Source organism: Prionailurus viverrinus, chromosome C1 (genome assembly GCF_022837055.1).
Source record: "Prionailurus viverrinus isolate Anna chromosome C1, UM_Priviv_1.0, whole genome shotgun sequence".
NCBI classification, from domain to species: Eukaryota; Metazoa; Chordata; class Mammalia; order Carnivora; family Felidae; genus Prionailurus; species Prionailurus viverrinus.
In genome coordinates this window covers 59,390,525-59,403,549 of record NC_062568.1, presented here as the reverse complement: position 1 = coordinate 59,403,549, position 13,025 = coordinate 59,390,525, and the positions used below count along the sequence as shown (strand labels likewise).

The following is a 13,025-nucleotide window of genomic DNA, read 5'->3' as shown; positions in this document are numbered from 1 at the left end:
TGAAATATTTTACAACACAGAGACTAATATAACAAGAACCCACTCAACTCTCTACAATCCTGTTTTAAACGATTAAAATATTACAGAAGCAGCTGAATCTCCCTGTATACCCCTTCTCTGTTCTCCACCCTCCAGAGGTAATCTCTGTCCTGAATTTGTTGTTTCTATTTCCTTCTTTTTTTTATGGTACATATATATGTGTACATATGCATATGTTTATAAATATACATATTCATGAGAAATATAGCATTATTTTGCAAATCACTAAGCTTTATATAGTGCTCAATTTACTTTTTGAACAAGTGATTTAGTGAAGAGTGTTCTGCTCAAATTAAGCTCACATTTGACCTGAGAATGAAAAGTGAGTAGGTTTGATTTACATCCAGCCTTGCTGACTTTGCACTGATACCTGTTGCTTCTCAAACAGAATCAGCTCTGCCTTCAACAAATGAGAACCATTTGGAGTTTTGGAGTAAATTTTTGATAGAAGTAGAAATAATTTCAGGAAAGGTTTGCTTTGAGGCTAAACCCAAGTCTGTGTAATCAGTTCCTGGGATGAGTAACATTTTTTTTCCTAACTAGGGTATTTCTTTGGACTCCTAAACTAATGAAAGTTTGAAAGCTATCCTGGGAATTTAGATCGTGTCTCAGAGTTTCCAAAAAATGACAATTTTCACCTCACCTTTATTTCATTCTTTAAGATCCTTGTTTTCCAAACTAGCCAATTTACCTTTCTCCCTAGTTGACGAACATCTCTATTATACCCAAGTAATAAAGTAAGTATCCCAGTAACAACGTGAAAAGAGAATACTAACCAAAATATCATGTTACATCTGTTTAAAAAATGTTCTCAGATGAAACCTATCCATTAACTAACACTTAGGTCTATCCCTTACTCACGCCAAGATACTGAGCTTGAAGGTAGGAAAACCAATCATTGGAGAAAGGCACTTGAGCTAAAAACCTATGGAGCAAGAGAGAAATATGTGTCTGCATCATTAACATGATTCAGTGATGCCACGGGGCACCTGGGTGGCTCAGTTGGTTAAGCGCTAACTTCAGCTCAGGTCATGATCTCACGCTTCATGGGTTTGAGCCCCACGTCGGGCTCTGTGCTGACAGGTTGGAGCCTTGAGCCTGCTTCAGATTCTATGTCTCCTTCTCACTCTGCCCCTTGCTACTTCTATGGAAACAATCAGGAAAATGGCTATAAATGAACTCAGAGGCTCATTATCTCTTAGCTCTAGAGATGTTCTGGATGGTCCAGAGCCTGGAGCCTGCTTTGGATTTTGTGTCTCTGTCTCTCAAAAATAAACAAACGTTAAAAAAAATAAAAAAATAAACATGATTCGTGTCTCTCAAAAATAAGTAAGCGTTAAAAAAAAAAACCGTGGTTCAGTGATGCCTAATGGCTTTGTTAGACCTAATGCAGCTTAATCGAAGGTTATTTTGTTCTATAAATCAAAAATCCAGCCAACCAACCAGTCACCCAAACAAACAGAATTCTGAAATCTGTGGCTTTGTAAAAAATTGAGGTGTTGGTTTAATTTGTGAAATTCCATATCTGTACACCAATGAACATTAGTCTGCCTCCTCACAGAATAGTCTGTATATCAGGTATCTGCTGAGTATTTTGTGAAACTTATGGTGTGGTCATCCATTTCCAGTCTTGGCTTTATGGCCACAGCGCCACAAGACACATACGTAAATGAAGGAGATCGAGTGTGAATTATGGGGAAACCTATTTTCTTTCATCAAGTTACCTGAGAATGTAGGGGAGTTACACAATTGTCTGGACCCAGTGTTCTCATCTATAGAATAAGGGTGTGAATGGACTCCTGGGGGTCCCTACCTACTTGTTAAGAACAACCCCAGGTTTGAGGAAATAAAAAATGGGGGATGGAAACCTCTGATTTGTGCACACAGATAATGAAACACCCGTTAGGCCGAATGCTTGCCTTCGGTGAGCTGTTTTCCACTAGGGTAAGCAGCATGCATTCACAACACTGACTAAGTAAGATTCTGGCTAAGTCATTTCACTTTGAGCATGTGCCCTACATTATGCAGAGGAAGGAAGAGACGACAGGTAAAGTCTTATTTGCCCTCTTGACGTTGCATAGAAAAGGAGCTAACATGGAGGTGGCAGCTGTCAGAGTAATTCCACTGATTTTGTGTTAATGTGATGAAAGAGAGTGAGCTGTGGAGGAAAGTTACTCAGAATAAAACGTGTTTTATTTTAATATTTGTGTTAAAGGAAGGAGGTAGTATTTAGTAGTGAGAAGCATGGTCTCTGGAATCAGTCCGCCTGGATTCGGTACCAAGTTCACCACTCGCTAACTGTTTTTAGGCGAGTTACCTTTTAATCCCCTCTCCTTATCTGTAAGACATTTTGTGAAGCATCTGCCCCATATGGTTCTCATAAAATGTAAATGAGTTAGTAGTACATATGAACTCTTAATGATGAACTCTGTATGAACTCTTAATCATGGTACCAGGCATACAGTAAGTGCACAAGAAATGCCGTCTGTAGTTGTTTGATAAAAATAAATAGGTGATCCTTGAAGAAAACCTAGTAAGTAGAAATGCTATTCATTTTGTAAGGAAGACTTGCTGTTAAGCTTGAAACCACAATTACTTCACTTCAAAACTTTGTGGAAGTGAATATGTCACATACAATGCAGAAACCCCTTTGAAGGGCTCTAGAAGTCCAGTTGTACTTGCCTGGAGAAGTGATAAAATCTGAACATGTTTGTATTGTAGCTTTGTTCGTATATTAGGAAAGTCATCAGCTCTGAGTTTTTAGTAGAAAAACAGGAATTTAATCTACTTTGTGTTTTGATGTAAAAGGATGGGTTTACGTATTTTAAAGTATAAATATAATAAAAGTCTATACTGATTTATTTCTTTATTTTTTAATTTTTTTTAATGTTTGTTTATTTTTGAGAGAGACAGTATGAACAAAGGAGGGGCAAAGAGAAAGGGAGACACAGAATCTGAAGCAGGCTCCAGGCTCTGAGCTGTCTGCACAGACCCTGACACAGAGCTCAAATTCAAGAACCACAAGATCATGACCTGAGCTGAAGTCGGGCACTTAACCGACTGAGCCACCCAGGTGCCCCAATATACTAATTTATTTCTATATATTCTGTTCATTTATCATAATTTTACTTCATGTGTAATGATTTGCAAGATATAGGGGCATGATTTATAATGAATCTTAAATTTTATGGAAGAAAAGATACAAGCCCTACTTCACTTCTCTTTATATATTTGATGAGAAATGAGTTAATCCTTTTTTGTGTCTGTTTAGATGATGGAACAGCTAAAATGAGAAATTTCTCAAAAATAATGAATTCCATTTCATAATTGGAGGAGCTGTATGCTAATTTTGTGTGCTCTGTATCCTAGTTCGGCACTCAGTAACAATATTTTTCATAATTTGCAACTATTCCAGAGTTGACTCTCTTTGATTCCAAATTCCTACGATGTTGGTCATTTAAAAAATGGGGCACCTGGGTGGCGCAGTCGGTTAAGCGTCCGACTTCAGCCAGGTCACGATCTCGCGGTCCGTGAGTTCGAGCCCCGTGTCAGGCTCTGGGCTGATGGCTCAGAGCCTGGAGCCTGTTTCCGATTCTGTGTCTCCCTCTCTCTCTGCCCCTCCCCCGTTCATGCTCTGTCTCTCTCTGTCCCAAAAATAAATAAACGTTGAAAAAAAAAAATTTTAAAAATTGCATTAGCAGTATTTGGCATGTCTTCCCCCTTTCTTATTTATATTTTTTGCAAAGTTCCTAGAAATAGTTAACATTATTTGATTGTGGTATGTTTTGGTTAAAATAAACTTAAAAGTAAATAAATAAAGGGAGTACCTGTAACTTTAATAAAAATTCAGGTGTCAGTTTAGGAGCCGTTCTTTGCAAACCACTATGTTTGCTGTCAGAAATACAGAGATAAATAAGACTTAGCTTTACCTACTTGGAACTCACAAGCAAGTCAGAAGTTTGTGGCTGTAATCAAAGATAAGATAAAGAGGTAAAGAACACACCACCAGACACAGTGCCTTCAGTGCTGCAACATTCAGAAAAGGTGGATTCATAGACTCACTAGCGTTTGACCTAAATCCTGAAGGAGGAATAGTATTTCATTCAGCAGGTAGAGAGGATGATTGGCTAAGATGGCGAATGGCCCCTGGGTAATTGCTGTTGACTTTCTCTGACAAGCTCCCTATTACTGTAGCTACCCTGGTATTGATACAAACAAACAAACAAACAAACAAAAAACACCAGTGGAGTCCTTCCCTATCTCCAGTTTTGCAAGCAGTCGATTTCCTTTCATCAGGACAAAAACTGTTCTTATTATGTGGTGTCCGTTAATGTCCCCTTGGTTAAAAACACCATTTTAGCTGAATACATTGTCTTCAGTTTTCAGGAGTGTTCAGTCAGGAAGAGGTAGCGTAGCCTAAGGTTGAGAACTGGAACACTGGAACCAACCAGCCTGGTTTCCCGTCTTGACGCTCTCCCTTATTAGCTATGTGACCTTCAGCAATTTAGTAGACCCCCCTGTACTTGTTTCCTCATCTAAAAAAAGGGAATAGGGAATGGGGTGGGGTGATGATAAGAGTACCTACGTAGTTGTTTGGAACTGCTTCACTAAATGACTTTCTATTTGTGAAGTGGTTAGAACAGCTCCTGGAGTAGAGGAACTACTCTGTAACTGTAAGCAAAATGGCCCCATATGCCTGCCTTGCTCTGTCTAGGATGGTGTGTTGAGTTGAGCTCTGGGGGCTGTTCTGGATGTTTTCCTTGCTTCTTCCTCCTATAGATGAGGATTTTGGTGCCATTTGTGACACCTGGCAGCAAGACACAAGATGTCAACGCTCTGATTCCCTGCCTTTATGGCACATTTTATTAGTCTTGATTTTAACAAAGAGCCCTTTCACCCTTGTTGTATAAGGACAATAAACTAGATTCAGTGGGTGGTGGTTTTTACTAGCTTTCCATTCTAATTTTCGGGTTTGATGGATATAAAAGGTTTCTATGTCCAAACAAATGTAGTGGAACACATTCACTTCTCGAGGCAAAAGAAGTGCACTCTGATCCTCTGGAATTTGAGAGGGGACTTTAGAGTCAGTGCTGAGCTAGGTTGGTGCTCTGGTTTTGCCACTTAGCAGCAGTGTGGCCTTGGGCAAGCTAATCCCTAGACTGTTGTTCCCAATAGAGATTGCTACCTTGCAGAGTCGTTTCCTCACCTGGACTCTTTCCGAGCACCCTCCACTGACAGCTGAGGAGAGAGCTGTCAGTTCTGCTAACCAGGCTCACACTTACCGTCTGCTTTCTAGACTCTAGAATGGGATGCCTGTTCTCACCCCTCTTTTCTGTGTCCTTGGGAATTGATACTTAACAAAAATTCCTCTTCTGCCTGTTTAGTGCTACATTCATAAAAAGCACAGAGGTAAATTTATGTATTCAATTTACCATCCTTAACCAGGCTTTAAGTTTTTTTTTTTTTAAACAAACCTTCTTTAACTGTATTTTTTATTATTACCATAACAACAGTGTCTTTTGAAATTTCTCGGTAAGAATACGTTTAATGCTTCCTTCTCCAAACCCCTGCTTTTATTAATAAAATCTAAGGATTTATCCCCTGGTTATTATTGAATATTTTATATTAATTGCATTGTCTCTTAAGAGCAATAGCATTTAATTTGGCAGTGAAATTGAGGGCAGTTATTTATGTTGCTAACCATAGTCCTTTTATTCTAATATTCGGCTTTTTAAATTTGTATTTGTATCTTGATGTCGGAATTAACCTAAGTGATTCTTTAGTAAAGATTAATAACGAAAGTGTTTTCAGAGCCTTTGAATATGTGCTGCTTTTCCTATTCCTTCACAAGTGAAAGGCACTTTGGCTGATACTGGCTATCGCTGACTGAATCTTCCCTTTCTTCTGTAGGTTAGAAATACAGAGGGCAGGGGCACCAGGGTGGCTCGGTCAGTTAAGCGTGGACTTTGGCGCAAGTCATGATCTCACGGTTGTGAGTTCAAGTATCGTATAGGGTGGGCTTGCTGCTGTCAGCACCGAAGTCTTCAGCTAAGAGCTCGCTTGGGATCCTCTGTCAACCTCTTTCTATCTGCCCTTCCCCCATGCTCACTCTCTCTCAAAAATAAATAAACACTTAAAAATGTGTAGAAAAAAGAAATACAAAAGGGAAATTTAAGACCAACTGGACCTTGCTTCCTCGATGGTGATTTACTTTCATTTGATTTTTGTGTTGACTTGTTTTTGCTTTTATGCCTGGTACTGAAGTTTTTTGTTTTTGTTTTGTTTTGTTTTTGTTTTAACCCTAGGATTCAAAACTTCTGTCAGAATGTGACTTTGAATTGATATCATGTGGAACACAATTTAGTCCTCTTTTTTTTTTTTCCAGTTCAGATTCTGGTTTTTTTTTTTTTTTAATTTTTTTTTTTTTTAACGTTTATTTATTTTTGAGACAGAGAGAGACAGAGCATGAATGGGGGAGGGTCAGAGAGAGGGAGACACAGAATCCGAAACAGGCTCCAGGCTCTGAGCTGTCAGCACAGAGCCCGACACGGGGCTCGAACCCACGGACCGCGAGATCATGACCTGAGCCGAAGTCGGCTGCTCAACCGACTGAGCCACCCAGGCGCCCCCAGATTCTTTTTTTTTTTTTTACTGTCTGATTATTCTACTTCAATTCTTCAGTTGTGTTTTCTCAGAAACAACTATAATTAGATTTGATTTTTCTGGTCCTTCAGATCTCGAGTCTTCTTTCATCTACTGGTTCTTTTCTCTGGCCATATGGGGGTGTTTGTCTTCTACATCAATGATTCAGTTTTACATAGTACACATCTACATTTTTTTCTCTCCCCCCATGTGGATAATATTCTGTCACTTTATTTTTAGAATCTCTCTAGTGCTTCTTTATTTCACTTAGAATCTCCTTTTATCTTACCCAGTAGTCCTTTATTGATTTATGGCTTTCTACTTTTGTCTTTAAGGGATATATCTTCTTGTATCATATTAACAATGCCAAATACGTTTCTAAAAATTACATCTCGTTCCTCCAGGGAGTCATTTTTAGGAGACAGGTCTTCTTTGAATCTTTAGTATGTTCTTTTCTTTCCATATTTAAAAAAAATTTTTTTAGTTTTATATTTGAGAGAGAGACAGAGAGCAAGTAGGGGAGGGCCAGAGAGACAGAGACAGAATCTGAAGCAGGCTCCAGGCTCTGAGCTGTCAGCACAGAGCCCGACACAGGGCTCAAACTCACGAACCATGAGATCATGACCTGAGCCGAAGTCAGACGCTTAACTGACTGAGCCACCCAGGTGCCCATTTTTCTTTCCATATTTATGCACTACTTCTTGGTAGACCCATGTTGACATTTAGCTCTTATTTTCATTCCTGAATTTGGCAATCTATCTAGACCCACTCACAGAGAGGGTGCATAGATTTCCCTGGGCTCCACCCTCTGTCCTCTTGTTTGCTAGTAAATGACCTCTTGTAGATCTCAGACCTTGTAGCCACTAATGTTTGCAGGCCCTGGCTCATTACAGTGGGCCAGAAGAGTCTCATATAAAGCATCAATTGCCAATGCCTTGTTCTCTGTACTCTCTGTATGGATTACTCTAGCCCCCAGAATACAATACCACTATAGATCATCTTGTCTCTAAATCTGCTTTTCTGCATCTGAAACCACAGGGTGCTAAGTATTTCCTTTTTCCCCCCACTTACCTTTTGAAATAGCAGTCACTCACTGATGGGGGTGGGACAGACTCTCCTCCTGCCTCAAAAAGCCTCATTCATGACCAAGAGTAGTCATTTTCTGACTGATACAGTTTCTGACTGATACAGATGGTGGCATTTGTATCCGAAATGGTAGAAAACGGAGAAAGGGAGCTACACACAGATTTTTCCTACTTCCTTCAAGACTCCTAACTTGTTTCGCTCTGCTTTGAATTATGTTTCTAAAATATAATTTTATTGTTTTTTGCTGCAAAATTCTCTGATTCTTGCAATAGGTTGAAGGTTATATCTTTCTTTTTTGTGGCTGCATTGCACCTTTATTTTACCTCTCGTTTTACAGGTATTTTAGTGGGAAGTTGGAGGGGGCTAGATATCAGGAGACGGTAGCTAGGCACCATTTAAAACTGTAACTTATATGAAACTACACAAATAAGAAAATTATGTGTGTGGCAGAATGCTTGAAAATTTTGCTTCCTGCAGATATTTTGTGGGAATAAACTCTGCCTTGTAAATATTCATCACAAGTTGTTATTCAAATGATAGAGGCATCGATGTCCTGTATTAGAACCTGTGTGTTATGAAAACTGGGTCATTTCAGTGAGGAAATAAAATGTAGGTACAATAAGTGATTATAAGAATTCCAATGACTTCCATAAAGTTTTTATTACACATAAAAATTGCCTGATCACTGCCTGCTCACAGAAGAGTTTTAGAGCTGAAACAGCTGTTATAAATCATTTAACCTGGGAGTTGCAAATTCAGTTGCCTTCAGGACCGGAAAAGTGACCTGCATATGCATGAAGTAGGTTGGTTTAACATATTGGGAGTGGAAGGGACTAGAGAAAAATGGAGATTACTTATGCCACCAACTCCTTGGGCCATAATACCAAAACAATATAATATAAACCCCCTCAATAATAGATTTGCCCAAAGTTAGGAGATTTGGTGTGCCTTAACCAGAAGCAGCTACATAATTTCCAGTGCCCAGTGCAAAACAAAACATGGGCTCCCTTGTTCAACAATTATTAAGAATTTCAAGGTACTGACAGCAGAACATTAAACCAATCATGGGACCCGATGGTGACTGCACAAGTTACACGGCCTTGAAGCCATTCCTGGCCTTCACTTCTGATCTAGAATTTATACATCCAGACAGAAAGAAACATACAGACACTTCATCCACAACCACCAAAAACCAATAATGGAGATGTGGTTAAAATGAACTCCTTGACTTTGATGCTGCATCAAATGAACCACCTTTACTTACAAGAAGGCTTTTTTGTATGAGGCTTGCGACTCACCAGTTTTCTATATTGTTTGGAGGTTTTCGTTGAATTCTTACACTGCTACCATCAGTTTTTGTTGTTCCTTCCTGAAGTCAGGTTTTATGAATTACGAGTTGAAGATTTTCAACCCTAAAGTTCAAAGCTCTTCTCTAAATGTTACCTCTGATTTGAATTCCAGAATGTTTGACCAGTCAGTCTGGGAGTGAAACTCTAGGGGACACTTGTGTCTGCTGTTGAGTCTCAACTCAGCTCTCGGAGGTCCCCTACCATTATTCTTTTCCTCTTACCTGAAGAAGCTGTTGTTTTTTCCAGAATATTTTGTCTAAAAGTTGAATCATTGCCTAAAATCACCTCTCCCTCTCCCCTGCTGTTTTTATCTTATTTGAAAATTTTACATAGCTGGAAAACACGTAAAGCAATCTTCTGCTTGCTGGCAGATTGAAGTTGACTAGTCCCTTTCTCATCTTGTCATTTGTGTTCATTTATAACTTGAAATCCACGGTACTACTAACAACATATCCTCAGGAATGCTCTTTAGTGAAATTTAGCCAGCTTTTAAAGACATTGCTATTCACACTCAAAAAATACAAGAAATAAAATTGGGAATTGGGGTACTAGGGTAAGAGGTTTTTTGGGTTTTTTTTGTAGTAACCATATATACATATAATATATAATTTGTATAAAGTCTTTATATTTTGAGAAAATTTTATGTATATATTTTTAAAATTTCAGTTACTCACCATTAAGCATTTCAGTGTAAATCACAAAACAAGGACATTCTCCTATGTAGACCATAATAGAATTCCCCCACTCAATAAATTTAACATTTGTATAACACTAATGTTTAAGATTCATATTTGGTGCTTTCCATTGTCCCAATAATTTTGTCCAATAAGTTTTGCCATTTTAAAAAACACCTCCTAATCTATTTTTTCTGTTTATTATCTTTGAAGAGCACATCACAGAATCTGTAATTTTGTTAGCAAATGCATTACTTTTCTTCCTCAGGAGAGGTTTTGAAGATCTTATTTAGAAGTTTTTGTCTATCCCCAAATTGCAAAGATATCTTTCATCAATTTCCTCTCTTAGCTTTATAGTTTTACCTTTCAAATTTAGGTCTTACACCTAAGTGTGGTTCATTTTTGTATAGGGTAAAAAATAGGGCTTCTTCAGCTTTTTCCCCCCGTAAACATTACCGCTCCCTACATGAAGTCTCACATTTTAAGAAAAACATTGAATCATTTAAAATTGAAAGAGAACCAAAAACATTTTTTTTGCTCACTAAAAAAAGTGAAAGTCTGATTAACAGCTAGATGTACAGTTTGGAGCGGTATAATGTTGCCATTAACAGTTGTATATCGGATGATTTAGATTCCAAATGGCTTCCTTTAGCAACACCACAAAGGTATCCATAAGTATTTGTTAAAAGATGAAAAGAATCTTACCTAATTTAAAAATACTAAGGTTTTTATTTTTTAAAAAAGTATGAACTTCAGTTAAGTCCAGTTATTTACTTAATATCTGAATTAGGCAAGGAATTCATAACAATCTTATGTACTTTTATATTGTTGAAGTATATCCCTTCATGAGTGATTTACAAGAGGAAATTCATAAGTTGAGAAAGAAAAGATGAACAAATGGGTAAAGACAGTAACTGAGTGGAAGAAAATTTTTTATGAATTATTAATATTTAAGATTTTGCAATAAGCCATGCACCTGAGTATATGTGTTCAGCTAACACTGAAGTTACCCATTAAGCTTAATCCCTGGTTGGAGTGGTGGGTGCGTGTAGGGGGGGCGCAAATTTAAGGGACTTTTTTCATTCACATGCATCAATACTGTGCTGTGAAATGTATAAACTGAATGTCTTAGAATGTTTTTTCAAACTTCTACAGGTGGAGATTTTCATTTCACCTTTATGTATTTATCTATGGAGTCCGGTTCCTGAAAAAGGTAGGATCTACCAAGTTACTTTATATAATTCTTACATAACTGTAAACCTGTATCTCATTTTTTTATGTGTGACAGTAATGATATTTTAAACAATCATAACAGGTTTCCTAAGAATTTGTGCATTTTTCTTTGACTTATTTCTGTAGTAAATATTTTTTAGATAGATACCAAAAATGTCTTTGAAAATAATTTATTTTGCCAGTGAAAGATGTTGCAAGTCCTCTGACCACTGTAGTTGGTTACTTATTACTTATGGGCACTAGGAGTCTTATAAAATCCATTTGATGCTTTGAAAGAAGTTAAGAGTTTCCATGTCACACAGCTTGAAAAAAAATCAGTTGTTAAAATGTGAGTTATCACTATAATCTTCACCAGCAGAAATTATGTTTTAGTGTCTTGCATCGCTATTAACAAGGCAACACCAGCTGCTGGTGGAAAATTGAGTTCCTTTTGTAGATTGTGTTTCCCCTGCTGCTCTTTTGCGATTCCTGCATAAACTGAGGCATCTTTATCTATGGGAATAATTCTTCCAGGCTGCCATAGCCTTTTTCCTGGCTATTTCAATCATGAATGGCACTACTAACATGTTAGGCTGATTAAATTCAAGTCTCATGAAGATTTAGCTTCTCTTAGTCATGCATGTGTTAACAACGCTGGTGTTGCAGAAAGTTGGAAATTATTTTTTAAAAATATGTAGTATTACGCTTTAAAGCAACATCAATGGTATCTTTACTTAGTAGAGAATTTTTTCCAAAGTGGGCCTTGTGCTAAGTGTCATGTCTTACTAGTAAATTTTCATGTAAATATTGATGTGAAAATTTGCAAATGTGTTTTTAGTTTCAAAGTCTGAGTTATCAGTTAGTGTCTGCCTGTGGCAAATTATATTATAAATCGTTAGTTGTTTCACAATATCATATTTTCCTAGAGGGATTATTCTTTTTACTTGTTGTCTTTTCCTTTAGTAACTATACTTACGTTTCACTTAATGAGGCTATACTACTTTTCACTTAATGGCCAAGAGACCATTTGAATACATTTAGAAGGATGAGCCATAGTCTGTAGCCTGTTTGAGTATGAACCAATTCCCAACTGGGGTACAGAAACGAGGTGGAAATGGCTATTTTGGAACTCTGCTGTTCTGGTTTTCAAATTTACTTGTGTAGAGAGAAAATGGAAAGAATGATTTAGGGCTCCTGTGCTCACAACTCACTACCTTGGAAGAGGAAACAGCTATGGATGGAATTTCAGTTGACAAGGGAAAGTTGTGTTTCTTGGGAATGTCAAGTTGCTAACTGAGGTCAAGGTTTGGAATTCATGTTGGGTTCTGGGGGCGAAGGACTTTGACGGGAAACAGGGAAAGATGGTGAGAGCTGGGAGTACTTCTGTGCCCTTTTCCCTACATCTGTGGGGATATGATCTCTTTTAGCCTATCTACAGCAAGCCTGGCCATCTGTCATCAGAACAGGAAACACTTTGACACTTAGCTCTGCTTCTCTCAGTCCCCAAACAGACTGAAAGGAATAAGAATAGCTTGTATCCCCCAGCCCTCCCTGGCTGTGGAGAAGGCAGTAAGAGAGCTTGTCAATGGAATGTTTGCTTAGAAGTTGCTTTTCCTTGAACTACCCCAGTTCCCTATCAGCCTGCCTCTAGTGATAAAAAATGAGAAGAGAACTAGATGTTGCTCTTCTTGTAAAATATTTGCATTTGGGGTTTCTTCCTCTAAGAAGCTCTTGGTTTTGGTTGAGTCTGTACTTTAATAGTTCTAATGTGTGATAGAAATGTGTATATGGAATCCATGTGTCCAAACCCGCTGTGGAGGAATTCATAAGCTATCTTTTCCAACCCTTTTATTTCACAGCTGGGGAAGCAGAAATCCTGAGAGGGTAGGGAGCATTTCAGAGGTCACACAGTTAGTTTATTAAAAGTTGAACCTGAAATGAAACATGCACAGCTGTCTCTTAATCTGGTACTTTCCCCACTAACTTGCATGTCCTATCTTACAGCATGATTTCCCGATGACTT

General features: G+C 38.0%; 1 protein-coding gene across 2 annotated transcripts in view; it reads left to right on the top strand.

Moving 5' to 3' along the window:
* Positions 1-13,025, top strand: part of CERS6 (ceramide synthase 6) — a 320,948-nt gene that overhangs the window by 169,737 nt on the left and 138,186 nt on the right. For both annotated transcript variants that reach the window (XM_047869284.1, XM_047869285.1), the window contains exon 4: positions 10,946-11,003. In XM_047869284.1, coding sequence (XP_047725240.1) covers positions 10,946-11,003 — 58 coding nt within the window. The remainder of the gene's footprint in view (positions 1-10,945; positions 11,004-13,025) is intronic.